General features: G+C 49.3%; 1 protein-coding gene and 1 non-coding gene across 6 annotated transcripts; both read right to left on the bottom strand.

Annotated features, from left to right (window-relative positions):
• Positions 1 to 67: 67 nt before the first annotated feature.
• On the bottom strand, positions 68 to 11,517 carry KANK3 (KN motif and ankyrin repeat domains 3). 5 transcript variants are annotated; one of them, XM_045166691.1, is made up of 13 exons: positions 11,447 to 11,491; positions 10,442 to 10,614; positions 8,032 to 8,172; positions 7,642 to 7,708; positions 5,562 to 6,851; positions 5,384 to 5,483; positions 4,986 to 5,177; positions 4,804 to 4,888; positions 4,120 to 4,336; positions 1,618 to 1,760; positions 1,289 to 1,489; positions 1,116 to 1,214; positions 68 to 321 (listed from the first exon to the last, which is right to left on the bottom strand). In XM_045166691.1, exons 4-13 carry the CDS (start codon positions 7,673 to 7,675, stop codon positions 244 to 246), a joined length of 2,439 nt encoding a protein of 812 aa, XP_045022626.1. In that variant the 5' UTR covers positions 7,676 to 7,708; positions 8,032 to 8,172; positions 10,442 to 10,614; positions 11,447 to 11,491; the 3' UTR covers positions 68 to 243. The 5 variants fall into 5 exon arrangements, with proteins under 5 accessions (XP_045022626.1, XP_045022628.1, XP_045022625.1 ...); XM_045166693.1 differs by having other exon boundaries at positions 10,442 to 10,512; positions 11,447 to 11,481; XM_045166690.1 differs by having other exon boundaries at positions 10,442 to 10,626; positions 11,447 to 11,462.
• A 7,470-nt stretch (positions 11,518 to 18,987) lies between these two features.
• Positions 18,988 to 19,060, bottom strand: TRNAR-CCU. Its single transcript has one exon. It is a non-coding gene; the product is annotated as a tRNA-Arg (tRNA).
• Positions 19,061 to 27,572: the final 8,512 nt, after the last annotated feature.

Raw genomic sequence — 27,572 nt, 5'->3', positions numbered from 1 at the left:
AACAAGGCATTTTCTTTGTGAGGAGGGAGAACCATGTGTCTATGTACACCTCCAAAACGGGCCAAGATGAGTTAGGAAGGTTTTATTAGGTAAGAAGCCTGGAGGAATGGGTAGACTAGGGGCTGTGTCACTCCCTCAGCTGTCGCCTCACCCTGTGTGGTTCAAGCTGAGCCTCTGACCACAGACCTCTGCCCAGAGATCAAGACCTGCCTCCGCCTCCCCGACCCAGATGTGTTAGGCCAGTCACTGGGGCAGGGGGTCCTCTCCACTGTCACTGCAGCCTCCTCCACCAGGCGTGGCCGTGGATGAATCAGGGGACAGCTGGTGAGAGAGGTGGGGGGGGGTTCCTGTCAGTCTCCTGCAGACAGGACACTGGGGTTCAGCTCCCCTTAACACTCAGAGATGCTTAAGCTACTGGAGGTCACTTGTCTTCACTGACCCTAAGTGGAACCCCACCTTGCACAGTAGAGCCAGGCTGCCAGGATTTGAATCCAGCCTCTGTCCCATCTGACCTGGAAGAGGCGCTTGACCTCTGTGGTTCTTTTCCCACACATGTACAGGAGAGTGCAGGAAGGGGAGGCTGGTAGGGCAAGTTTAATTAGGAAAATGCTGGCACTTTTGCTTATAAGCACCTCCCCTTTGGGGACAGACTGAATCCTCTTGCCCTGCTCCCTAACTCTAAAGCGAAAGTGTTAGTGACTCGCTAACTCAGTCATCTCCAGCTCTCTGCAACCCCATTGACTGTAGCCTGCCAGGCTTTTTTATCTATGGGATCTCCAGGCAAGAGGACTAACTCCAAAGGATGCTTTTATTCCTTTGCTCTGGGCCTGTAATGGGAGTCCACATATATGATAGTCTGAGCTAGGTCTAACAGCTCTTGTCTGACCTTAGGGCAAGCCTCTCTGGAGGCCTCAGGCTCATGACCTTCACTTTACATGTGAAAGTGTGTCTAACCCTTGGGGTGTTCTGAAGGTTGAACATCAGACCCAGGTTCCCGCCACCCAGTGCTCCCTCTGTGGGTGCACAAAGAGAAGCCTCTTTTCTGGGAGCACACTTGGTATCCTTGAGCTGTGCAGCTGGTAAACTCCGTTTCTGCAGGATGGGGTTGCACTCACCTGGGGGCCAGGCTGGCCTGAGCTCAGGTGGGCATGCAGCAGAGCGGCCACCTCGTCCTGCTCAGCCTCCAGGGCAATGGCCAGGGCGCTGGTGCCCTCCTGAGGGATCATGGAGACCGTCAGGTCCCTGAATCAAGGCACCACTACCCCACACCAGCCCCATGGTGGCTCACGTTGTCCAGGAGGGCAGGGTCACAGCCTGGCTGGGCCAGCAGCAACCGCACAGTGTCTAGGCGCCCATACTCGCTGGCGCACATCAGCGCCGTGGCTCCGTCTGCATCTTGCACATTCACGTCTGCCCCGCACGCCAGCAGGGCAGCTACCATGTCCTGGCGGCCGTGGCTGATGGCCAGCATGAGGGCTGTCTGTCCCGTCTGGGGAGAGGGAAAGAAGAGGACAGGGCTGGTGTGGGCTCTGCAGGAAAGGGAGGGGTGTCCCAGAGACTTGGCTCCGGAAGTGAAAGTGCCACCTGGACTCAGCCAGGGAGGAGGCATCTATGCACCTGGCTGGCCTTGGCATTAACATTGCCCATTTGAAAGAGTCTCTGGACCACAGCCATGTCCTCCTCTCGCCCCACAGAAGTAAGTGCCGCCAACATGAGGGCAGAGTAGCCAGCTCGATTCTGGTGGTCAATCTTGCAGACCCCTAGGAGAGAGAAGAGGCATTGGTTCAAGAAGCCGACACCTAAATTTGTCCACTCACTTCCCTCCAAGCATCAAGTTCACCATCTGTTTAGCCAGCTTGGTCACTGAGGGTCATGCATGATTTTACTTGTTCCTCTGCCTTACAAGGCTCTTCCCTCTCCAAGAGCCATGTGGCCCTTCTCACCTTTAGAGTTCTGTTTCCATCTCATTGAAAGGTTTCCTCACTTCCTATTACAAACTGGTTTGGAGACTTGGTTCTGTCCAAACTATCGTATCCCCCAGTACCTAGAGCAATACCTCCCACCAATTGTTCAGTCACTCAGTCGTGTCTGACTGCAACCCCATGGACTGTAGCACACCATGCCTCCCTGTCCTTCACTGTTTTCTGGAGTTTGCTCAAGTTCATGTCCATTGAATTGGTGATGCCATCCAACCATCTTATCCTCTGTTGCCCTCTTCCACCTTCAATGTTTCCCAGCATCAAGGTCTTCTCCAATGAGCCGGCTCTTCGCATCAGGTGGCCAGAATACTGGAGCTTCAGCATCAGTCCTTCCAATGAATAGTCAAGGTTGATTTCCTATAGGATTGACTGGTTTGATCTCCTTGCAGTCCAAGGGACTCTTTGAGTCTTCAACACCACAGTTGGAAAGCATCAATAAAAGGATTACTGTCCACAGAGCCACCATTGTTGGTCCCCCAGAGAACTATCAGCTGGGCCCCACTGGTGTCCCAACTCCATTCCAGTTTCCACGCAGCAGCCAGAACAGATCAAAAGAAATTTGGCCCCATCACTTATGAATTTGAGCAAACCTCCAGGACAAAAGAGCCTGGCATGCTGCTGTCCATGGGGTCACAAAGAATCAGACACGACTGAGCAACTGAACAATTCCATATGACTAGTATCCTCAGAAGAAACAGAGAGATCGCCATGTGATGCTGAAGGCAGAGATGAGCTGCCATCAGTAGAAACTTGGAGAAAGGCATGGAATAGTTTCACTCTGACCCCTAAGAATGAACCAGTCCTGTGAACTTAATGGCCTCCTGAACTGCAACACAATTTGTTCTAAACAAATTGTGGCACTTTGTGGTACTTCTTACAGCAGCCCTGGGAAACGGCTTGGTTGTTGCTGCCTGTCCTTTACAGATGAACACAAATGTCAGCTCCATTTCCTCTAGGGTCAGTTCTGTTGCCATCTTGGCCCCCTCCCACACATCATAGCACCTACCTCTGGATCTCATTCCCCAGGGTGTTCAATGCTTGGGTACCCCCACCATTCTGAAAGCTCAAGACTAGGTGCAGTTTGGGGAGATGAATGGTGGGAGAGGTTTGGGGAAAGAAGGGGATCAGGGTATTGGAGTAGATGTCCTAGTCAGAGGAGATCTGAGACAGTGGGCTGAGAAGTAAACAGTTTTAAGTCACAGGGCTTCCTTGGTGGTACAGTGGTTAAGACTGTGCTGCCAATGCAGGGGGCCCGAGGTTCCATCCCTGTTCAGGGAGCTAGATCCCACATGCTACAGCTAAGATTTCGCATTTCACAACAAAGATCCTGCATGAGACAAGACCTGGTACAACCAAGTAAATTTTTTAAAAAGGTGGGATGGTTAAGTCAGGACTAAGGGCATCCCCCAGTTGTGTGGCCTATTGTCTAGGTGTCCATTCCTCCCACAAGCTTCTGTGACCCTGGTGGAGGATGTTAGGTGCAGAAGGGGCTCAAAGTAACCACAGTGGGGTGTCTGCAGCTCGCCAGGCACCCCACCTATCTTCCCCACCTGCTTTTCCCTTCTGAGGCCTTGTTAAGGAAGGATCCTAAACTAAAGGATTACCCTGTTTCTTGATTCCCTTCCCTGGTTTTATCTTGTCATGGCCCTTACCTCTATTGGAAATTATGTTTGATACTTATCAAGTAAAACTGATCCTTCTCTCCACTCCCTACACGCACCCGCCCAGAGCTCCCATTCATGAAAGCTCATTCATTCAACGAACACCAGAGGGTCTACTGTACGCCTCAATGAAGTCTGATAAGCAAGCAGGATGAAGTGAGGGAAGGGCAGCAGGAGGATTTTGAGAGAGTACATAAAGGAGGAGTTAATAACAGGCCAGAGGGTGAGCAAGGAGACAGTGCCGTGAAACTGGGTGGGAGCAGTGGCTACTGGTCCCACGAGCCCCAAGGATTGTGGGAGTCGGACAACAGGAGACAGTGACCTGAGATGATGGGAGGTGAGAGTTTAGGTGAGAATGCCAGTCCTCCTCTGCATCCTTGGCAGGTGCAGGATGGCAGTGCCAGCCCAGCACTACCCAGATTCCCCCTTCCATGGGTCCCTATTCTCTAGTGCCCTCCCCACCCCTCCTCAATGCTGACCCGTATCCAGCAGCAAGCTCGCGATGGCCAGGTTCCCATGGGACACGCTGTAGTGCAGGGCTGTGTTTCCGTTGCCATCCGCCAGGTTCACCACGTGCTCCAGCAGCTCCCTCCCCAGGCGCGCTACCGCGCCCAGAACCCCGGCCACGGTCTCCGCTTGAGAGCGCCGCTGGCTCGACACCCGAAACCACTCCTGGGCCACCAGGCGCGCCGCGCCCTGCCAGGACAGGAGAGAGACATCAGCGAGGGTCCAGGGCAGGTGTGGGGGCGGGTCTGGGAACCCAGGCAGGGGGGGTTGGTCCCTCCGTATTTGAAGAGGGGCGTGGACTCGTGGGCCGCACCCCTTTGGAGGAGGGAGTAGTGTCAGTGTGGGTACTCGGCCCCAGAGGGCAAGGATGCTCCCCTTCCCGAGAAGAGCCTTCCAGAGACCCAGGAGTGAAGGAAGACGGTGAGCGCTTGTCTTTGGGGAGTCCGGGATGGGGTTGGGGCCTGGGGTGGACCCTTCTGGGGAAATCAGAGAAAGATCAGCCCTGTTCTGGGGCGGAGATCCCTTTGGAGACCTTGGTATCCATGGAGGGCCCTGGCGCGAGGTGACGGAACTTGGGGCCACCTTAACTCTAAAGAAGGCGATGCTCTTCCCTAGGTGGGCATCAGACTCCTGTGACGGGCTCTCTATGCACTCACACTGTCGCGGGGGACCCCGCGGGGCCGGCTCAGCTGCCGCTGCAGCGCTGCACACGCCTCCCTCAAACGCGGGCTCAGTTCGCACCTAGGAGACGGAGAGGCTCCAGGAGAGGTCGGGATGGAGAGTGGGAAGGCGGGGGAAAGAGCAGCCGTCCCCATTCCGTGTCCCCCGCGCGGCTCACCTCCCCTGCGCACCCGGCTGAGGTTCCTGCTCTGCCTCCGGCTCAGCGTCCCGGTCCTCCTTGCCGCTGGGAGCGCCAGGGGTCTCGGAGTCGGATGCCGCGCCGCTGTCTTCGCCTGAGCCCGAGGAACTGCTCCTCGGGGGCTCGGCAGTGCCATCCTCGCTGTCGCCCTCGCTGGACGAGCTCTCGTACCTGGGGGCAGGGTGGGAGGCATATGCTGAGCCTCCCCCGTGGGCTTAGTCTGGTGTCCTGCGAGGTGGGAAGTGGCTGTCCCCATTTTACATATGTGGACACTGAGGCCTGCCAAGACCACGCTGCGAGCGAGGGGCAGAGCTGGGATTCAAAACTCCAGTCTATGTCCCAGCAGATGCTGCCATGGGGAGGGGAAAAGTGCTCACTCTCCATTGAGGACCCCAACAAACTGCAGGCTCTTTGGTCCGGGGCTGGTTTGGCCACCAGGTTTACCATCTTTCCTCTTCATGATGGATTTGAGGGTGCCTGGCGGAGATCAGATGAGACACTGAGTTCGAATTCAGCGGCCAGCAAGCCAGGGCTCAGCGAGAGACGGGGACTCACCCGCGGGTGCCAGGGCCCTGTCCCCATCCGTGGATCCGGGGGGGTTCTCCGGCATCGGGGCTGGGGCCTCCTCTGGAGCATCGGTCTGCGTGGTCTTCTCCACATAATCCCACGAGGTCTGGGTGCTAGCCACACACGGCTGGGGCCGGGACGCCTCGGCCTCGGCCTCGGCCTCGGCCTCGGCCTCCTCAGCAGCCTCGCGGGCTTCCTCCAGCTCGCACAGCCGGCCCCGCAGAAGCTCGCTCACCCCGCGCTGATGCTCCAGGCTGGCGCGAAGTAGCTCCAGCTCGCGCTCGGCGGCCGCGGGCAGCCCCAGCAGAGCTTCCGTCACCCACGCCTCCGCCTCGAGAGTCTCAGGAGCTGCCCCCACGCCGGCCTCCTGGGTCTCCGGCACCGCCTGGACTCCTGCCTTTTGGGTTTCCGGCACGATCTGGGTGCCTGCCTCCCGTGTCTGGGGCGCCCGGTCGAGACCCGGCGGCGCACCCTCGCTGTGGCTAGAAGCCGACCCGTCCGGGCCGTCAGCCCCGGGGCTGACCCTGGCGCGAACGCCGCGCTCAGAGGTGGCCAGGCGCTCGGTTAGCCGCCGCAGCTGAGCAAGCTTGTCCGGGCGCCCCTCGGCCTCCCCGTCGGACTCCGGCTGCCGGCGCGCAGCCAGCAACCGCGCCTTCTCGGCGCGCAGCGCGCGCACCTGCTCCTGCAGCTCGGGCAGCGCGCGCGCTTGTTCCTCGAGCTCGCGCAGGCGCCGCAGAGCCGCGGCCATCTGTTCGCGCACCAGCTGCAGCTGCGCGGGGCCCGGCGAGGCCAGGGCCGGGTTGGGGGCGGGGCTGCTGTGGCCAGACCCGCGCGGGCTGCGCGGGGCAGCGCGGGCCGGGCTGGGCGCACCCTCTTGCGCCTGCGCTAGCTCCAACCGCCGGCTGGTCTCCAGGAGCGTGCGCTCGACGCGCGGGTTGCGCACGGGTGCGCGCGGGGACAGCGGCGGCAGCATCAGCGTGGACGGCGCACCCGGGGAGAGTGCGCCCGGCGCTGCGCCATCGTCACTAGCCAGGGACTCGCTGGAGGTCCAGGCGCCTGGGCTGCGCGCACCTGCGAGGCCGGCCCGGGGCGCGCGGGGACGGCGCGCGGGCAGGGGCCCCGCAGCGCGGCGGGCAGCAGGGCCGCGCTCCAGCTCCTCCACATACTTGAGGAAGTCCAAGTCCAGGTGGAAGCCGTAGGGGGTCTCCACCGAATAGGGCGAGCTCGGGCTGCGGGCGCCCCCAGTCGCGCTGGGGCACAGGCGAGGGCCGCCCAGGTCTGCGAACATGACAGGGGCGTGGAGGAACGTCAGGCCGAGGAGACGCAGAGAGACTAACAAAAGGAGCGCCTCCCCACCGCCCCACGACATGCTTTCACGACGCCACCTGCTCCAAACCCTGCACACCTGCGGTTGCACACCGAGGTTTATACACCTATCTGCACCCCAAAAGTTGTGCATTCACGTGTTGAGCACCTACTGTGTACCAAACGCTGAGGACATAGCAATGAACAAGGCAAGCATCCTTGCCCACTTGTAGGAGACAGATAAACACAAACGTTCAAAAAAGGTCCTTAGAGCAATAATAAAAATTTCAAGATGAAACAGAGAGCAACTGACAGGCTTTGTCTCTGGCTGTCCCAGCAGATTTCTGCGGAGGGAACTTAGAAGTTGAGCCCTGAATGAGGAGAAAGCAGCTGGGACGGGAGGTTCCTAAAAGAAAACAGCGCGTGCAAAGGCTCTGGGGTGGAATGAGCAAGGTGGACCTAAGTAAAAGCGGGATGGAGGTGAGAATGTGCAGAACAGAGTGAAAGAAGGGAGGAGGAGAAGACTAGAAGAGGTGGACTTGGGCCAGACTGTGAGGAACCTTCTGGGCCACCGTGAGGAGCTGGAGTTTTATTCCACCTGTAATAGGGCACCAGAGGCAGATTTTAAGCAGGGCCAGGACATTATCCACCTTTTTAAAGGGCCCTCTGACCACTCTGCAGGGGAGGGAACTGCAGGGCTGTGTGGGCACCTGGGCGCCGGGTGTGGATCTGTACACACGCAAACACCATTTTGCACACTTACCTGGCAGGTTCTGATTCAGGGCAAACTTGGCCATGTTTCCCGGAATAGCAGCCACCTTTTTCACACCCTGAAAAAGGCCCCCAGAGGGGTGAGGGTGGGTAGGGCTGGACCCTGCCCCTCTGGCTGTGCCTCTGGGGTCTGTCTGGACTCTGCATGAGTAAACAGACCCAGCGCTCCTCTCCACCCCCCAACACCCCCACCACACACACACAGGTCCTCTCCTCCCTCCTCTCTCAAGTGGCCTTGAAAGTTTGGAATGAATGACTTTGGGGGCCCTCCTGTGCCAGGCCTCCTCAGCCTGCTGGGCGGGAAGGGCATCAAAAGAAGAAGGGATGGTGATAAGAGAACCAGAGCAGCTGGGGGTGAGGCAGGGGGCGGTGCTTTCCAGACCTGCGGAGATTTCTGTCAGTCCCTGAGGGAAATTAGAAACTGACGCTCAAAGGGGTGGCGTGTGATCATTCAGAGGAGGAAGGCGAGAGTTGGAAGCCTTTCGTGGGCTCATTAAAAACTCATCTGGTCAGATTCTGCATACTGAAAAGAAACAAACAGAAAACAGAATTCTTACACTTTTTTTTCCTTAGAGTGCAAACAAAATATAATTGTACATCCAAATTTATATCAGTGTCACTTGTGAGATCCTTTAGGAATGATGAAGAGTTCTCCAACAGAGGCACCAAGGATGCAAAGTCTCCTTGTGATGTCTCTACTGGGTGCCACAGGGCTCTGCCATTAGTTTGTGAAAAATTGTAGTGGAACCACAAGCACCCAGATTGTGAGAGCTGTGGCTATGTTTGGGGCTAAAGGGAGAGAGACTCTTCAGGTGATGTGATGGAGGCTCTAAGAAACTGAGGGAGGGGCTTCCCTGGTGATCCAGTGGTTAAAAATCCACCTGCCAATGCAGGGGACATGAGTTCAATCCCTGGTCCAGAAAGATCCCACATGCAGTGGAGCAACTAAGCCCCGTCTGCCACAACTACTGAAGCCCACATGCCTACAGCCCACGCTCCACAGTAAGAGAAGCGACCACAATGGGAAGCCCGTGCACTGCTGCAATGCAATGAAGAGTAGCCTGGGTGTGCCGCAACTAGAGAAAGCCGCAACAACAAAGACGCAGTGCAGCCAAAAACAAACAAATAAAAATAAATAAATCTAAAAAGGAAACTGAAGATTGGGTCATATCTAATAATGTGACTTAACAGGGATTTTTCCAGAACTTTGTTATTGAGTCCACCACAATCAAAGTTACTGTGCTTTGTTTCAGAAAGCACAGGGCAGGAAAGATGGGGCTTTGAAGAGCCCACATGAAAAACCCTCAGAGAACTGCAAGCAGCTTGTATCGAGTGCCTACTCTATGCCTGCTCTCATTTAATGTACCTCCCCCAGTATAAACCTGCAAGGAAGGATGGTTCCCCCTTTTCCAGATGGGGAAGCTAAGGCATAAAGCAATTAAGTCAATTACCTATAGGAAATGTCCTCAGACTGGGTTCCGCTCAACTTCTGGGGAACTCTTGTCTGCCCAGCCCTCCACCAGCAGGTGCCCACCAGCCCCAATCTGTACGCTTCCTGACCTACTGCCCATCTGCACTAACCACCTGGCAAATTTCCCCATCACCTCTTCAGGTCTCTTGCACTCCTGATGACCACCTGCGTACCTAACACCCACCAGCCACCTGTTGGCCCACCTGACTCATTTTGCTCCATGGCTGGGCAGATGAGCCCACTCGCCACCTCTGTCCAGCCTGGGTCCCTGACATCTCCTCCACCCCCACACCCCAAGGGAGGAGGGAGTGGCGGGGAACTTGCCGTCCTGAAGCAGCTGTTTCCCGTCCCTCACACTGGCTATAAGGGGCCGGCCAGCTGAGCAGCACAGAGGACAGTCAGTGCCTCTCAGAACTTGTTTTCAGGAAGCTCTCTGGGAAGAGCTGGGTCATGGAGAAAACCTGGACTGGGGCTTAGGGGTCTGGGCTGGCCTCACACACAGCTGGCCAACTGCCTCAGTGGGATCAGCCCTTTGCTTCAGGGAACTGGCCACACCCAAATCCAAGACCCTGGGAATTCAAACAAACAAAAAAACAGCTCTGGGCCATTCCTAAGACCCAAACCAGCTGGAGCAGCCTGACCCAGAAGTTGGCCTGAAAAATGGGTGGATGCCCCCAAGAAGATGCTTTCCTGGTGGCTAGATGATAAAGAATCTATCTGCAATGTGGAAGACTTGGGTTCGATCCCTGGGTCGGGAATATCCCCTGGAGAAGGGCATGGCAACCCTTTCCAGTATTCTCGCCTGGAGAGTACCCATGGACAGAGGAGCCTGCAAGGTTACAGTCCATGGGGTCGCACAGAGTTGGACACGATTGAAGTGACTAAGCAACGCAGCAGCCCCAGGAAGAGTAAATAGCAATATAACAAAAACGTTTGCATTTGCTATGGGGGTAGCCTCGATTCTAAGCAATTTCTGGGTATTAACTTAGTTAAAAAAAAAAAAAAAAACTCCTAGGCCCTTTGAAGTAGATTTTCTTAGCATTATTCTTACCCCCCCCTTCCCCATTGTGCAGATGGAGAAACTGAGACTCAGAGATGAAGCGACCCAGCCAAGGTTGTACATGGGCAGAAACAGGTTTTTGAACCCAGCAGCTTTGCCAGTATTTCATTCTTGCCTGGAGAATCCCATTGCTAGAGGAGCCTGGCGGGCTACAGTCCATAGGGTGGCAAAGAGTCGGACACGACTGAAGCCACTTAACACACACACCCACTGCATTGCCCACTCCACTTGATGGCTTTCTATAAACAGCCCTCCACTCACCATGAGGGGCAAAGAGCCAGAGGGGGTCGGCCCTCCCAGCCTGCACTCCTGCCTGTTTCCTTCGTGTGTCTCTGATGGGAAGAGCAGGGCCAAAGTCTGATGACTCCAGGGGTTGTACCCTCGCCAGAGCGGGGGCGGGGGGCGTGCAACTGCTCTCTCTTGTCCTCCGCTCCCTGCCCGAGGAGCTGTCACGGTTAGATCCACATCCTCTGCCTGAGACCCCTCATTAGGCCGTCAGAGTCGACGCCACACGCCCCCACTCCCGCCCCAGGGATTATTTTGGGACTCAGAGCTGTGATCGCAAAACCTGAGGGGTAGGGGAATACGGAAGGCAGTTTAGACCCCGGTCTTGGGGAGGGGGGCGTCTTCCCAGATTGAGGCTCTGGGTGGAGGCACCCCCTCTAATGTGGGGAGGGACTTTCAGACCCCTGAAGTGGGGCTGGAGGCTGATGATGGTGCCAGGGGAGAGGTACTGAGGTCAGCACCCCGTCACCCCCATGTCCCCTTAGGACAGCCTCACAGAGACAGAGCAGTTTCCTGCAGGAAACGCTGCCGGGCGGTTCCATCCGCTGCCCATTGTCTGCCGGCCCCGGGGGCCATCCGTCCCTCCTCCCAACGCGGTTTCCGAATCACCCTACACACACACACTCAGGTCCAGAGCGAGGGGATGGACTCGGGTCCCCCAGCTGTCCCGGAGCGACTCCGGGAAAGGATCCCGAAGTCGTGGGAGCACAGGGGGCGAACGACCCCTCCCCCACACACTTCGCTCCTGAAGGGCGGGAGAAATGAGACCTCACGAATCCACAGGGCCCCAACTCTGCTCGCTCCCCACCTGGGGCTCCCAGTGTGGGAGTGGGGGGGTCCCAGGCAGAGAACACTGCGCCCTCCCCATCGCTGCGCGCTGAGCCAGCAGAGGGGCTGGAAGCGCAGCGCCCCGTCCCGGTGCGTACCCCTGATCCCCGCCCCCCAGATTCCCCATCGGTGCCCAGAAAGCTGGTGCTTTACCTGAAGCCGCAGCCCCAGCCGCGCCCGCACCCGAGCCCGCCCCCTCGATGTTCGGGGACGGGTTATCAAGGCCTGGACCCTAACTGACAACCACGTCAGCCAACCAGGGCCCTATGCTCTCCGAACTGTCCAATGGTGAGGCGGGGTGGGCCGCACTGGCCCGCGCCTAGGGTTTGGGGGCGGGGATAGGGGCGGGGCCTGGAGTGACGGTCTTTGAGGGCTTTCTGTCCAGGGTGGGGAGCTGAGTGCTAACCCGCTCAGGGCTAAAGGGCTTGGATCTGATCCACCGGGGACAGGGAGCCATGGGAAGACTCCAGGTAGGAAAGTTACCCGGTGGGACTTGTATATATGGAAGATCCCTTAGGTGGAAGCTGGAAGGACTGATGCTCCTTTCCCAGTTTCTGGGTGAGGGATCCGGACCCTGGATCTTTTTGACCTCAGGGTCTTCGTGCATGCTCTTCCATCTTCCTGAAGTGTTCTTCCCTGCACCTGTTCACTTGGCCACCTTCTCCTATCTTTGGGGGCTCAACTTATGTGTTTCTGTCCTCTAAAGACCTAACGTGGACCTTCTCCAGTTACGAACCTGATAGCTACTTTCACTATCTGAAAAAAAAAAAAAAAATATATATATATATATATATATATAATTTATTTGTATACTTGTTTGCCATCTGTCTCCCAGTAAGGACAGGGAATTGATTGATTTTGGTCACTGCTTTATCCAGTGCCCCGAGCACACAGTAGGCACTTAATAAATGTTTATTGAAGACTCACAGACATAGAGAACAGATGTTGGTTGCTAAGGAGAGGTTGGGAGAAATAGGAAAAACTATTATATAGAGAATAAGATAAACAATAACATCCTACTGTATAGCACAAGGAGCTATATTCCATATGCTAAGTCACTTCCTTCCGACTGAGTGTCCAGCTCTTTTGCGACTCCATGGACTATAGTCCTCCAGGTTTCTCTGTCCATGGGATTCTCCAGGCAAGAATAGTGGAGTGGGTTGCCATGTCCTCTTCCAGGGGATCTTCCCGACTCAAGGATTGAACCCGTGTCTCCTGCATTAGCAGGCAGGGTCTTTACCTCTAGAGCCACCTGGGAAGCCCATGCTATATTCAATACCCTGTGATCATCCATAATGGAAAAGACTATGAAAAAGAATACATATATATATATATATGTATAACTGAGTCATTTTGCTGTAGAGCAGAAATTAACACAAAATTGTAAATCAACTACACTTCCAAAAAGTTTTTAAATGTTTGTTCAGAGAATGATTTGACATTACATTGAACTCTGTAACCCAGTTGGAATATAGTATGATCTAAAGTGACCCTCTGGATCTTTTTCTCAATTAATTTAGCATTTATTGAGCACATACAGTGTTCCAGGCACTGTGCAAGTCCTTGAGGGGAACATAGTCCTTGCCATCCTGGGCCTCAAACCTGAGAGGAGGAGATAGACTTTCAAGTTATGGGTTATGCTAAAGGGGTGAGAGGGGTGGGAGCTGGAATCTATGGGAACAGAAAGGGGGGCACATCGTTGACCTAGAGTGTCTGGGTAGGCAGCCTGCAAGGATGACACTTAGGAAAGGTGCTCCAGATAGTAGAAATTGCACATGCAAAGGGTGATACGGTGAAATTTGACTAAGTCGTGATGTTGGTGGGAGGCGAGCTGGAGGGACAGGCAGAAGGGTATGTCTGAAGCAGCTCAGACTTAATCTGCTAAAATGGGGCCCACTGGAGGTAGGTTACTTTATTTCAGAGATTCATCCATTTGTCCCAGTGCCACTCTGTTTTAACCACAGTATCTTTAGAATATATTTTTAACATCTAATACTCCACTTTTTGCAAAATTCCTGGGCTGTTTCCATTGTCTTTTTTCTTCTTCCAGATAAGCCATAGAATACTGTTGTTTTCCCCATAAAAACTATACTGGAATAGATAGATAGATATTACAAAACAGAAACATACTGACAGACTTCAAAAACAAATTTATGATTACCAAATGGGAAAGGTTATGGGGGAAGGGTAAGGGGGGAGGGATAAATTAGGATTTTAGGGTTAACATACACATACTACTATATATAAAATGGGGCTTCCCAGGTGACGCTAGTGGTAAAGAATCCACCTGCCAATGCAGGAGACGCAAGGGACTCGGGTTCAATCCTTGGGACAGGAAGAGCCTCTGGAGTAGGATATGGCAACCTGCTCTAATATTCTTGCCTGGAAAAATTCCATGGACAGAGGAGCCTGTGGGCTACAGTAATAGATAAACAAGGACCTACTATATAGCACAGGGAACTCTACTCAGTATTCTGTAATGACCTGTATTGGAAAAGAATCTGAAAAAGAATAGGTACATTTTTAACTGAATCATTCCGCTGTACACCTGAAACTAACACAACATTATAAATCAACTGTAGCGCGCTCTCTCTGGAAGTCACTTGGTGTCTGACTCTTTGTAACCTGCCAGGCTCCTCTGTCCATGGAGTTCTCCTGGCAAGAATACTGGAGTGGGTAACCACTCCGTTCTCCAAGGGATCTTCCCAACCCAGGGATTGAACCTGAGTCTCCTGCATTGCAGACGAAGTCTTTACCAACTGAGCCACCAGAGAAGCCCTAAATCGACTATCAGTTCAGTTCAGTTCAGTTCAGTCGCTCAGTCATGTCCGACTTTTTGCGACCCCAGCATGCCAGGCCTCCGTGTCCATCACCAACTCCCGGAGTTCACTGAGACTCACGTCTATCGAATCGGTGATGCCATCCAGCCATCTCATCCTCTGGCGTCCCCTTCTCCTCCTGCCCCCAGTCCCTCCCAGCATCAGAGTCTTTTCCAATGAGTCAACTCTTCGCATGAGGTGGCCAAAGTCCTGGAGTTTCAGCTTTAGCATCATTCCTTCCTAAGAAATCCCAGGGCTGATCTCCTTCAGAGTGGACTGGTTGGATCTCCTTGCAGTCCAAGGGACTCTCAAAAGTCTTCTCCAACACCACAGTTCAAAAGCATCAATTCTTTGGCACTCAGCCTTCTTCACAGTCCAACTCTCACATCCATACATGACCACAGGAAAAACCATAGCCTTGACTAGACAGACCTTTGTTGGCAAAGTAATGACTCTGCTTTTGAATATGCTATCTAGGTTGGACATAACTTTCCTTCCAAGGAGTAAGCGTCTTTTAATTTCATGGCTGCAGTCACTCCAATATAAAAATTAAAAAGTAAATAAAGTGCATGCACACACAGAGTCAGATCCAAGAAAGCACACAAAATAGATGCATAACTTAAGACATTCCTGAGTGACAGTTCTCAACCAGGAGTGATTATGCCCCCTGGGGAACATTCAGCAATAACTGGAGCCCTTGCTGACTGTCAGGATGGAGTGGGGGAGGGCTGTTCTTGACCTCTACTGGGTGGAGCAGGGATGCTGCTAAACATCTCGTGATGCACATGACAGTCCCACACAACTAAATGTTATCTGACCTGAATGTTGATAGTGCTGAATCTGGGAAACTCACCTGGAAGACAGACATCATTCTAACCCCCACCCAGGTCCACAAAGAGCAAATCACCAGCAACCCCAGACACCCTTCCGACAGGCTGCGTCTCAATCACGGTGCTTCCTCACTCTGAAAAGCAACCACTGTTGTGACTTGTGTAATAATCACTGCCTGGTATTTCTGAGTAGTTTATCATGCAAGTTTGAATCTCTAGATACTGTGGTTTAGTCTTGCCCGTGCAAAAAAAAGAAAATGATATGTCTTTTAAGTCTCTTTTAATTCATGGGTTCCCCCCCATCCCTTTTCTCCATTACAAATGAATCAGTTGCACAATTCAGGCTGTTTCCCACGGTCCGGGTGGTGCTGATCCCATCCTCATGGTGCACGCCGGCATGGTCCTCTGCCCTTCATCTTTCATGCAAATTGGCAGTTGTTTCCAGAACCAGGATTAGACTAGGGTTTAATGCCTTTGACCCGATGGTGAGTGTTGTTGGTTCCTTCAGATCAGGCTCACTCTCCTTGTCTCTCCTTGCATGAGGTTAGCAGCCATGGATGACGAACTTGTCGGAGGTTGCAAAGTAGTGTTGTGTTCCTCTTCGCATTTTGTCCTCCTTTATTAGCTAAACTTCTTCCCTTGCAGATGCTTCCTCTTAAATTCCATTTGGTTACACTTTTCATGTAAAAGTGCTTGATTCTTTCCTTTTAGAGACTACTTTTCTAAATAGTGAATTAATTCCCCATAAACCTCTGAAAGTGACAGTCTTTTTTTTTTTTTTGAAGTTGGTTTAAAAATGGCCACCCAATCCAGTATTCTTGCCTGGAAAACCCCATGGACAGAGGAGCCTTGCAGGCTACAGTCCTTGGGTTGCAAAGAGTTGGACATGACTGAGTGACTGAGCATGGATGCATTAGTTTAAGATGTACAGAAAAGTGATTCTTTTCCATTACAGGTTATTACAAGACATTCAATATAGTTCCATGTATTATATAGTAAGTCCTTCTTATTTATCTATTTTGTATGTAGTGTGTGTGTGTGTGTGTGTGTGGTGTATGTCTTTTAAACTCAAACTCCTAATTCATTCACCCCTATTTCCCTTTGGTAACCATAAATTTGTTTCTCTCCCCCTTTTTTTGGCTGCACCATATGGCTTGTGGAATTTCATTTCCCCAACCTGGGACTGAATCTGAGGCACAGCAGTAAAAGCACTGAGTCTTAAGCACTGGACCTCCAGAAAACTCCCTCCATAAGTTTGTTTCTATGTCTATGAGTCTGTTTCTTATATATTCCTAACTAGCTGCTTTTAACATGTTAGGGTGCTATTGGGATTGTGTATTTGTGTTCCTTTGTTGTGTCCTGCCTTTTCTTAGACAGAAAGGAGAACAAACCAGTCAATCCTAAAGGAAATCAACCCTGAACATTCATTGGAAGGACTGATGCTGAAGCTGAAGCTCCAGTACTTTGGTCACCTGATGAAAAGAGTGGACTCATTGGAAAAGACCCTGATGCTGGCAAAGACTGAAGGCAGGAGGATAAGAGGGTGACAGAGGATGAAATGGTTGGAGGGCACCACGGACTCGATGGACATGAGTTTGAGCAAACTCTGGGAGATGGTGAAAGACAGGGAATCCTGGCGTGCTGCAGTTCATGGTGTCACAAAGAGTCAGACACAACTGAGCAACTGAACCACAACAACCTTTTTTAGAAACACCAAATGAGATAAAGGTGGGGAGGTGAAAAAGAGATGGAGCTGGCAGTGGAAGGGGAGGCGGATGGAGGTGAGACTTGCGAGGTGATAAAGACAGGGCTTCAGGCTGGGTGGAACTATAACCAGGTTGAAAGGTGAAAGAGGGACCAGTTTAGGGGCAAAGTCATTATCCTTCCTCTCATGGCTCCCATCTCACTTAATATAAGAACTAAAATCAACTTCCCTGGTGGTCCAGTTGTTAAGAATCTGCCTGCCAATGTAGGGGACTGGTCATTCCCTGGTCCAGGAAAATCCCACATGGCATGGAGCAACTAAGCCCCTGTGCCACAACTACTGAGCCCTGGGGTGCAATTATTGCAGCCTGCATGCCTAGAACCTGTGCTCTGGAGCAAGAGAAGCCAGCACACGGCAACTAGAGAGTAGCCTCCACTCACTACAACTGGAGAAAGCCGTGAAGATCCAGAGCATCCAAAAATAAATAAACTAAAATCCTTAGAGTAGTCCACAAGATCATGCCCTTAGATCATGCCCTTCGTGATATGCTCCTTTCACCTCTTTTTAAAATTTTATTTTTATTTATTATTTTATTAATCTTTCGGCCACACTGCATGGCATGTAGGATTCTAGTTCCCTGACCAAGGATCGAACCCATGCCCCTTGTGTTGGCAGCATGGAGTCCCAATCATGGACAGCCAGGGAAGTCCCTCCTGCCACCTGCTGACTTCTTCTCCCCTCTCTCTCACTCTCACCCTTGCTCCTTCTGCTCCACTAGGCACAGTTCTGCCTCAGGGCATTTGCACCTGCTGCTCCATCTATGGGAATGCTCTTCCCATAGATGTCCACACAGCTTCTACCTCACACCTTCTGATCTTTGCTCAAATGTCCCTGTGAGGCTCCCTTGGCTGCCTTCCCTGAATTCTCCACTCAACACACCTCCTTAGCCTGCATTAATTTTTTTTCCCCTAGCACTTATAACATTCTTATACTGTGTCTGTTCCTCACTGGAATGTCAACCCCACGTGAGCAGGAAATTTTTTGTCTGTCTTCCACATTGCCTGGTCCCTAGAGCCTCAAACAATGCTTGGCACACAGAGGTGCTCTATAAATACTTGTTCGATGAATGAAAGGAACAGAAGGTGAGCTTGAACACCACGTGGACCAAGGATTTCCGATAGGGGCTGGATAAGCATCCTAGCCTTGCCAGCCAGCATGGAGATATGTAACAGCAAGAAAGCACTTTGATTGGGTGGGTGAGGGATAAAGATGCAATTAGTTTTTTGTTTTTTGACTGCACAGCAGGTTTGTAGGATCTTAGCTTCCCCACCAGGAATCAAACCTGGGCCCCCCTAGCAGTGAAACCACGGAGTCCTAACTACTGGACTGCCAGGGAATTTCCCTTAGATTTCTCAAATAACTTCCCCACCCATCAGATTCCTGACACCATTCAAGGTAGAACATGTGATGTTTCTCTGCCACCGGCTGAAGCTGGAACTGGAGACGAGGAGAGCCAGGCTCCTGGCCACTCCAGCACACACATGAGCCTCTTGGAAGCCACCGTCAGCCCCTTTGCCAGGTCAAGGGCCTCGGAAATGCCAGAGCAGTCCCCGCCCAGGTCTGGAATGCCTGGCTGCCCCAGAGAGGCTCAGTCTGTCCCTCAACACTCACATCCCCAGCCCCGAGGGCTCATCAGCCCCAGGTGAGGGTCACGGAGGACAGTATCCCTGGATTTGCCCTCCATCCTCCTCCCTGGGTTCAAAATCTAAGCAGTTCACATCCTGTAAGTTTCACCGCCTGAGTAGTTCTGGAATTCATCCCCATTTCCCCATCTAGTAAATCAAAGACCCTACCATCCCAGGCCTGTCTTTTGCCCTCCTGCCCTTACCTCCCAACTCATATTTGCAACTTCGAATAATTTGTATTTATCTCCAGGGGGGAATGTTTTGGGGTTTCACATGTCCTGATGCAGGGCTTACCAAGTGGTCCAGTGGTAAAGAAACTGCCTGCAATGCAAGAGACACAGAAGATGCGGGTTCAATCCCTGGGTTGGGAAGATCCCTTGGAGGAGGGCATGGCAACCCACTCCAGTATTCTTGCTTGGGAAATCCCATGGACAGAAGAGCCTGGTGGGCTATGGTCCATAGTGTCACAAAGAATTGGACATGACTGAAGCTACTGAGCAGGCACTCATATCCTGATGAATCCATTTCTGATCCTGATTGAAAGTTACATGGATGTGCATTTCAACCCTTTGGGGGCTTTTTGTTAGTTTGTTTTTCCTTTTTGTGTTTATTTCTTTGGCTGCATCAGGCCTTAGTTGCAGCATGTGGGATCTAGTTCCCTGACCAGGGATCAAACCCGGGGCCTCTGCATCAGGAGTGCAGAGTCTTAATCACTGGACTACCAGGGAAGTCCCTGTACTTCCTTTTCTTTTTGAGCCAGGCAGCATGAAGGGTCTTAGTTCCCTGATGACCAGGAATCAAGCCTGCACCCCTGTCTTGAAAGCACAGAGTCTTAATCACTGGACTTCCAGGGAAGTCCCATTTCATTGCTACTCTTTCCATTTCACACATAGGTTAAAAGCAGCCTTTTGAGTGTATTCAGTGTTTATGTAGAACAATTATTAAAAGCAACCAATCAGGACAATTGATTCAGGCAAGAATCAGCAATGGATGCTGAAACTGGTGAGTTAAAGTTTCATGAGAAACAAGGTACTTGCGTAGCTTCTCTGTATCTGCCCATAAAATACATATTTATGACAAAGGAAAAGATTGTCATTTCACAGAGGAGAAACAGACAATGTCTTAATCAAGGGATCATAGTTTAAATGACCAGTAATGGAGCAAATGGACAAATCGAATCCTGATACACTGCATAGAAAGGGACACACGATCACTTCTGTGGTATTTCTTCCAAAGATGCTTAATCTGAATCTAATCACAAGGAAAATCAGACAAATGCAATATCTCAGACAAGAACATTCTACAAAACAACTGGCCTATGACCTTCAAAAATGTCAATGTCAAGAAGTCTACAAATAACAAATGTTGGACAGGGGGTACAGAAAAGAGAACTCTTCCATACTGTTGGTGGGAATGTAAACTGGTGCAGCCACTATGGAAAACAGTATGGAGGTTCCTCAAAAAACTAGAGTGCCATATTATCCAGCAATCCCACTCCTGGGCATATATCCAAACAAAACCACATTTCGTAAAGATGCATTCACGTCAATGTTCATAGCAGGACTATTTATAATAGCCAAGACATGGAAACAATCTAAATGTCCATCGACAGAGAAATGGATCAAGAATATGTGGTACATAAACACAGTGGAATACTCAGTTCAGTTCAGTTGCTCAGTCGTGTCTGACTCTTTGCGACCCCATGAATCGCAGCACACCAGGCCTCCCTATCCACCACCAGCTCCCAGAGTTTACCCAAACTCATGTCCATCCAGTCGGTGATGCCATCCAGCCATCTCATCCTCTGTTGTCCCCTTCTCCTCCTGTCCCCAGTCCCTCCCAGCATCAGGGTCTTTCCCAATGAGTCAACTCTTTGCATGAGGTGATCAAAGTATTGGAGTTTCAGCTTCAGCATCAGTCCTTTCAATGAACACCCAGGATTGGTCTCCTTTAGGATGGACTGGTTGGATCTCCTTGCAGTCCAGGGGACTCTCAAGAGTCTTCTCCAACACCATCAATTCAAAAGCATCAATTCTTCGATGCTCAGTTATAGAAGCAATGGTTCTCAACTAGGGGAGAGGGCGGAGATGGGGCACTCTTCTGTCATCCAGGGGACATTAACTAACTTGTGAAGGCATTTTTGGCTGTCTCAACCAGGGATCTAGGGACATGTGCGCTACTGACATCTAGTGGGTGGAAGCTGGGGATGTTAAAAATCTTAGAGTGCACAGGACAGCCCTCCACAGCAAAGAATTATCTGCCATCGGGGTCAAGAAGGTAGAGAAACCCTCTGTAAGAGAAGGTCGTTTTTCTCAGGAAATATAAATTGAAGTATTTAGGAATAAGGAGGAGTCATGTCTATGGCTGGTTTGCAAAAGGTTCAGAAAAACATGTGTATCTATAGCTATACCTGTCTATATTAAACAGAGCAGGACGACTCTATGGTCCTTGCCCCCCCAGCCCCACCACTCCATGTCCTCTGCCTGCCTTTTTAGTCTGTGGAAAACTTTAGTCAAAGAATAAGTTTAATCAGTGAAATGCAGAAACAAAAGAAAACAGTCAAAGGAGGTAAAATAATAATAATGTGAAGCAGAGTCAAGGACCTTTAGTTCTTTCACAAGGGCTGTAGATATCATCTTCTGAGCCACACCCACTGAGCTGTCTTACAGATGCTAAAACCCCAGGTGGAGAAGTTAGCTACATGATGACCAGACTGTACCCATGCCATAAGCTGCCACAAGCTTGATAACTGGCCTCAAAGAAAGGGGCACAAACAGACCCTGGAACTGAAGATTAACTGTACCCAAAACAACCAAGATGACACCGGTCAGACCACCGATGATCAATTTGAAGATGACTGTCAGGAATGACTGTTCTGTTTCTGCATGTGGCCTCCTCCTTCTGTCTATAAAAGCCCTTGCCCCACCAGTTGCTGGTGTTGGGGTAGTGGGCCTTTGGATAGACATCTGTGTGTCCCCCACCCCCAGTTGCTAGCATCTGAAATAAAGCAAACTTTCCTTTCCACCAACCTGGCCTGGTAATTGGCTTTTCGGCAGCAAGCAGTCAGACCCCACACACACTCTTTTGGTAACATATATACTCACCTGTGTGTATATGTTCCTTAACCAGATTCCTCAAATCGTAATCTGTTGCCATGTTTGGGTATTATTCTTTTCTCAGTCTGTCTCTCTCCCCTCCCCCTGACTCCTGTTTCGCCCTGCAGGAACTTCTTAGTGTTCCTCAAACACATCAGAAACCTCAGGCCCTTTGCACTGGCTATTCCTTCTTCCTAGAATGTCCTTCCCCCAGATATCTGCCAGACTTACTTCTTCACCTCCTTTGCCTCACTACTCACACAGCCTCTTCTCCATGATTCGGGTCCAGACTTGTTGTTGTGGTTCAGTCACATGAATTTTTTGGCGCTCAGCCTTCTTTATGGTCCAAATCTCACATCCATACAAGACTACTGGGAAAACTATAGCTTTGACTATATGCACTTTTGTCAGAAAAAGTAATGTTTCTGCTTTTTAATATGCTATCTAGGTTTGTCATAGCTTTTCTTCCAAGGAGCAAGTGCCTTTTAATTTCATGGCTGCAGTCAGGTCCAGACTATTCTATTTCAAATAGCCAGGGGACTTCTTTGGCTGTTCAGTAGTTTGAGCACCGCAGAATTGACGCTTAAGAACTGTGGTGCTGGAGAAGACTCTTGAGAGTCTCTTTGCAATGAGATCAAACAAGTCAATCCTAAAGGAAATCAACCCTGAATATTCATTAGAAGGACTGATGCTGAAGCTGAAGCTCCAATATTTTGGCCACCTGATGCGAAGAGCCGACTGACTGGAAAAGACTCTAATGCTGGGAAAGATTGAAGGAAGGAGAAGGGGACGACAGAGGATGAGATGGTTGGATGGCATCACCAACTCAATGGACTTGAGTTTGAGCAAACTCCGGGAGATAGTGAAGGACAGAGAAGCCTGTCCTATGCACACTGCAGTCCATGGGGTCGCAAAAAATCGGACACGAATGAGCAACTGAACGACAACAGCAATCCTGTTTGATCCCTGGTTGGGGAACTAGGATCCCACCTGCCACGTGGCATGGCAAAGCTTTTTAAAATAAATAAATAAAATTTCCATCCTCCCCTCATTCCATATCTCCTTTCTTCAATTTATTTTTCTTCTTAATACTTATCACCATGTAACATGCTATACATTTTCTCTGTTTACTGTGTCTTTCTCACAGACACTGTGCCAGCTCCATTAGGGCAAAACACGTTTGTCCCCAGTGCTTGGAACGGGGCCAGGCACACAGTAGGTGCTCAATTCATTGACGAATAGATGAATTGCTGTTAAGTAAATGAGATGGTCTAACGAGAAGAGGAAGTGGGTGGCGGGGAGGAAGAGGAAAGTTGTCTCTCATCACGTCCACAGCTCCCTTTGACTCCTCCTTTGAATCGCTTATCTTCCAGGACAAAACCTCGAGGACACCCCCAGGGGACCTCTCAGACTTCAAGAGTCTCGCACAGGACAGGGGGGACTCAGCAGCCGGGAACACCGTCCTTTCCTCCCGGGGGCTGCTCTCTGATTCGCCACCAGGGGCGCTTCTCCCTAGCCAAATCCCAGGGTGCAAGGCTGGTCCAGGTATTACTTGGGAAGCAATTTTTCTTTAGAAAAAAAGAAACAAAAAGTCATATCTAGCTTTTTCTAACTGTTACAAAAATTTTTAATTAGCACCAGCCCACCAATATTGAATCCACCAACATATTTTTACTTGAATCTTTTACGTATTCAAAAATTTTATTTTCACCTTTTAACTTGGAGCAGTGTGAACCAAGAAGTAGGGAGATACTACTCAACTGTACACCTAAAAGGGGTAAAGATGGTAAATTTTGCATGATGTATCTCTTCCTGCTGGTCTTCCCAGTGGTCACGAATGGTTGTGAGAACTGAAACATAAAGAAGGCAGAACAACAAAGAATTGATGTCTTTGAACTGTGGTGCTAGAGAAGACTCCTGAAAGTCCCTTGGACATGAAGGAGATCAAACCAGTCAACCTTTAGGGAAATCAACCCTGAATATTCACTGGAAGAACTGATGCCAAAGCTGAAGCTCCAGTATTTTGGTCATCTGACTCGAACAGACAACTCATTGGAAAAGCCCCTGATGCTGGGAAAGATCAGGGGCAGAAGAAGAGGGCATCAGAGGATGAGATGGCTGGATGGCATCACTGATACAATAAACATGAACTTGGGCAAACTCCGGGAGATGGTGAAGGACTGGGAAGTCTGGCATGCTGCAGTCCATGGGGTCCCAAAGAGTCGGACACGACTGGGCGACTGAAGAACAACAACATATTTTCCCAAAATGAAAAAAAAGATTGTATAATCTGAACACCAGTTATCAAGTCTATTTTGTTTCATCTCCCACCTGGGTTCCCACTTCCTCCCAGTTGGATTATTTTGAAGCAAATCCCGGCCATTTCATTATCAGTAGATATTTGAGTATGCATTCTAGGAGACACAAATCACTTTTTTAGGACATTTCTTTAAAAAAAAAATACCCATATGTTGGGACTTCCCTGGTGGTCCCATGGCTAAGACTCTGTGCTCCCAATACTGGGTTTCATCGCTGGTCAGGGAGCTAAATCACACATGCCACAACTAAGACCCAGTGCGTACAAATAAATTTTTTTAATTAAATTAAATTAAAAAATAAAAACACCCATATAACATTATCACACTTTTAAATTTCTACATCATCCAATGTCCAGTAATTTAATGTCCATAAATTTTATGATTTGTTGTTATCCTTTGTTTTATTATTTTAGAGATAGTTTGAATCAAGTTTCTCAAATATCCATACGTTACCTTTGGTTGAAATGTTTTTAAATCTCTTTTGGGGACTTTCCTGGTGATTCAGTGGTTAAGACTCTGTGCTCCTAGTGCAGGGGGTGAGGGTTTGATCTCTATTCAGGGAACTAGATCCTACATGCCACAGCAAAAGCTCCTGTATACCTCAACTAAGACTTGGTGCAGCCAAATAAATAAGTATTTTTTAAAATTGCCATTAAATCTCTTTTAAACTAAAAATTCCTTGACACACCCCTTTCCCAGTTTGGAGGCAGTTCATTGTTCCATGTCCACTTCTGCTTCTTTTTTTTTTTTTTTTACTTTACAATATTGTAGTGGTTTTGCCATACATCAACATGAATCTGCCACAGATGTACACGTGTTCCCAATCCTGAACCCCCCTCCCACCTCCCTCCCTGTACCATCCCTCTGGGTCATCCCAGTGCACCAGCCCCAAGCATCCTGTATCATGCATTGAACCTGGACTGGTGATTCGTTTCACATATGATAATATACATGTTTCAATGCCATTCTCCCAAATCATCCCACCCTCTCCCTCTCCCACAGAGTCCAAAAGACTGTTCTATACATCTGTGTCTCTTTTGCTGTCTCGCATACAGGGTTACCATTTTTCTAAATTCCATATATATGCGTTAGTATAGTGTATTGGTGTTTTTCTTTCTGGCTTATTTCACTCTGTATAATAGGCTCCAGTTTCATCCACCTCATTAGAACTGATTCAAATGTATTCTTTTTAATGGCTGAGTAATATTCCATTGTGTGTATGTACCACAGCTTTCTTATCCCATTGTCTGCTGATGGACATCTAGGTTGCTTCCATGTCCTGGCTATTATAAACAGTCCATGTCCACTTCTAACTGTTGCTTTTTGACCTGAATACAGATTTCTCAGGAGGCAGGTAAGGTGGTCTGGTATTCCCATCTCTTTAAGAATGTTTCAGTTTGTTGTAATTCACATAGTCAATGGCTTTAGCATAGTCAATAAAGCAGAAGTAGATGTTTTTCTGGAACTCTCTTGCTTTTTCTCTGATCCAATGGATGTTGACAATTTGATCTGTGGTTCATCTACCTTTTTAAAATCCAGCTTGAACATCTAGAAGTTCTTGGTTCACAGACTGTTGAAGTGTACCTTGACTGAAACTAAAATTGTCTCACCATCTTTTTGTTGTTTTTAGTTTTCTACTTAAAAAAAAAAAAAAAGATTTGTCCGCTAGTATCTCTCACAGTTTGGATTGGGCTGACCCCCACCCCTGTGGTGTCCTTTAAGATGTTCCCCTGTCTTCTGTATTTTGTGAAAATTGGCAGCTGGATCTAGGTCTAGATCTAGACCAATGCTGTGTAATAAAAATATAACGTGAGCCACAAATACGAATCACAAGTTTAATTTAAATTTTTCTAGTAAATTAAATTTACTCTACTAAAAGTAAATTAAAGAAGACAAAATTTGTTTTAATCATTTGTAACTATTTATTTATTTATTTTGGCTGTACTGGGTCTTCCTTACTTTTGCCTGGGCTTTCTCTAGTTTCTCTCTCCATCACAGAGCTCAGGCTTCTCATTGCAGTGGCTAGTTTCGGAGCACAGGCTCCAGGCACTCCGACTTCAGCAGCTGTAGCACATGGGCTCAGTAGTTGTGGCCAGCAGGCTTAGTGGCTCAGCGCCATGTGGGATCTTCCAGAACCAAGGATCGAACCCGTGTCTCCTGCACTGCAGGCAGATTCCCATCTGCTGCACCACCAGAGAAGTCCCAGTTTTATTCATTTTTAATAATTAATTGTATTGAAATATAACTGATTTATGATGTGTTAATTCCTACTCTACAGCAAAGTGATTCAGTTATGCATACATATATATCCTTTTTCATATTCTTTTCCATTGGTTTATCATAGGATATTGAATACAGTTCTTTGTGCTATACAGTAACGTGTTGTTTACCCAACCTGTATATAAGAGTTTGTATCCTCTAAGCCCAAACTCCCAACCCATCCCTCGCCCACCCCTCCCCTTTGGCAACCACAGGTCTGTCTCTATGTCTGTGAATCTATTTCTGTTTCATAGATAAGCTTGTGTCATATTTTAGATTCTACATATAAATGAAATCATATGGTATTTGTCTTTCTCTTTATTTTCTCTCTTTAGTTTAATCATTAATTTCAATCTAACACACCCAAAATTTGATGATTTCAACATGCAATACATATAAAAAACTTAGATATTTTACTTTTTTTTTTTTAACAAGTCTTCCTAATGTGATGTGTTGTTTATACTTAGAACACATCACATGACAACTTGGAATGGCCACCTTTCAAGTGTCTGACAGCCACAGGTGACTCATTGCTACTATTTTGGATTTTGAACATTCTAGAGATTTTTTTTTAGATTCAAGTTTGATTTTTCAGCAAGGTTACTTCATCAGCGGTGATGGGCACTGTCAAGCAGAGATGCAGAATTTCCTCCTTTTGTAATCCGAACACGAACAAATATCTTCATGAATAAATGAACGGGCCCACAGACATCCTGCCTGAGGTTGTTAATCCATTTCTGTGTTTCTCACCAGCCTCTTTTCTCATAAACATGTTTAAAAAGAAACATTGGAACTGAATCACTTTGCTATACACTTTAAAATAACATAACATTGTAAATTAGCTGTACTTTAACTTTTAAAAAAAGAAAGAAACATTGGAATGTTACTGGACACGCTGTTTGAATTTCTTACTTAACACAGCCTATATTTCTCAGAGGTCACTAAGTACTTCCTTGAAATAATTTGCAATTTGAAAGCGGGTTTGGCACGTTACACTGGATAGCCACACTCTCGTGCTGGAACACTTAGGTTGTTTCCAGACTGTAAGCCAGTCATTTACAATAAATCACTGGTTAGGGAAGTGATGTAATTGATTCATTAATATATTGTTGTTCAGTTGCTGTCAAGTTATGTCTGACTCTTTGTGACCCCATGGACTGCAGTATGCCAGGCTCCTCTGTTCTTCATCATCTCCTGGAGTTTGCTCAAACTCAAGTCCATTGAGTTGATGATGCCATCCAACCATCTCATCCTCTGTCACCCCCTTCTTCTCCTGCCTTCAATCTTTCCTAGCATCAGGGTCTTTTCCAGTGAGTTAGCTCTTTGCTTCAGGTGGCCAAAGTACTAGAGCTTTAGCATCAGTCCTCCCAATGAATATTCAGGACTGATTTCCTTTAGGATTGACTGGTTTGATCTCCTTGCTGTCCAAGGGACTCTCAAGAGTCTTCTCCAGCAACACAATTCGAAAGCATCAATTCTTCAGTGCTCAGCTTTATAGTCCAACTCTCACATCCATACATGACCGCTGGAAAAACCATAGCTTAGGCTATACGGACCTCTGTTGGCAA

This window comes from Bubalus bubalis, chromosome 9 (assembly GCF_019923935.1).
Source record: "Bubalus bubalis isolate 160015118507 breed Murrah chromosome 9, NDDB_SH_1, whole genome shotgun sequence".
NCBI classification, from domain to species: domain Eukaryota; kingdom Metazoa; phylum Chordata; class Mammalia; order Artiodactyla; family Bovidae; genus Bubalus; species Bubalus bubalis.
This window is presented reverse-complemented; position numbering and strand designations above follow the sequence as displayed.

Bases quoted from the DNA above. Each gene is read 5' to 3' on its own strand.
- KANK3 (XM_045166689.1), bottom strand. From the start codon at position 7,675: ATGGCCAAGTTTGCCCTGAATCAGAACCTGCCAG. The intron at 6,852-7,641 runs GTAAGTGTGCAA...TCATGTTCGCAG, and splicing joins CCTGAATCAGAACCTGCCAG to ACCTGGGCGGCCCTCGCCTG. The intron at 4,337-4,803 runs GTGAGTGCATAG...CTGTCCTGGCAG, and splicing joins GCGGGGTCCCCCGCGACAGT to GGCGCGGCGCGCCTGGTGGC.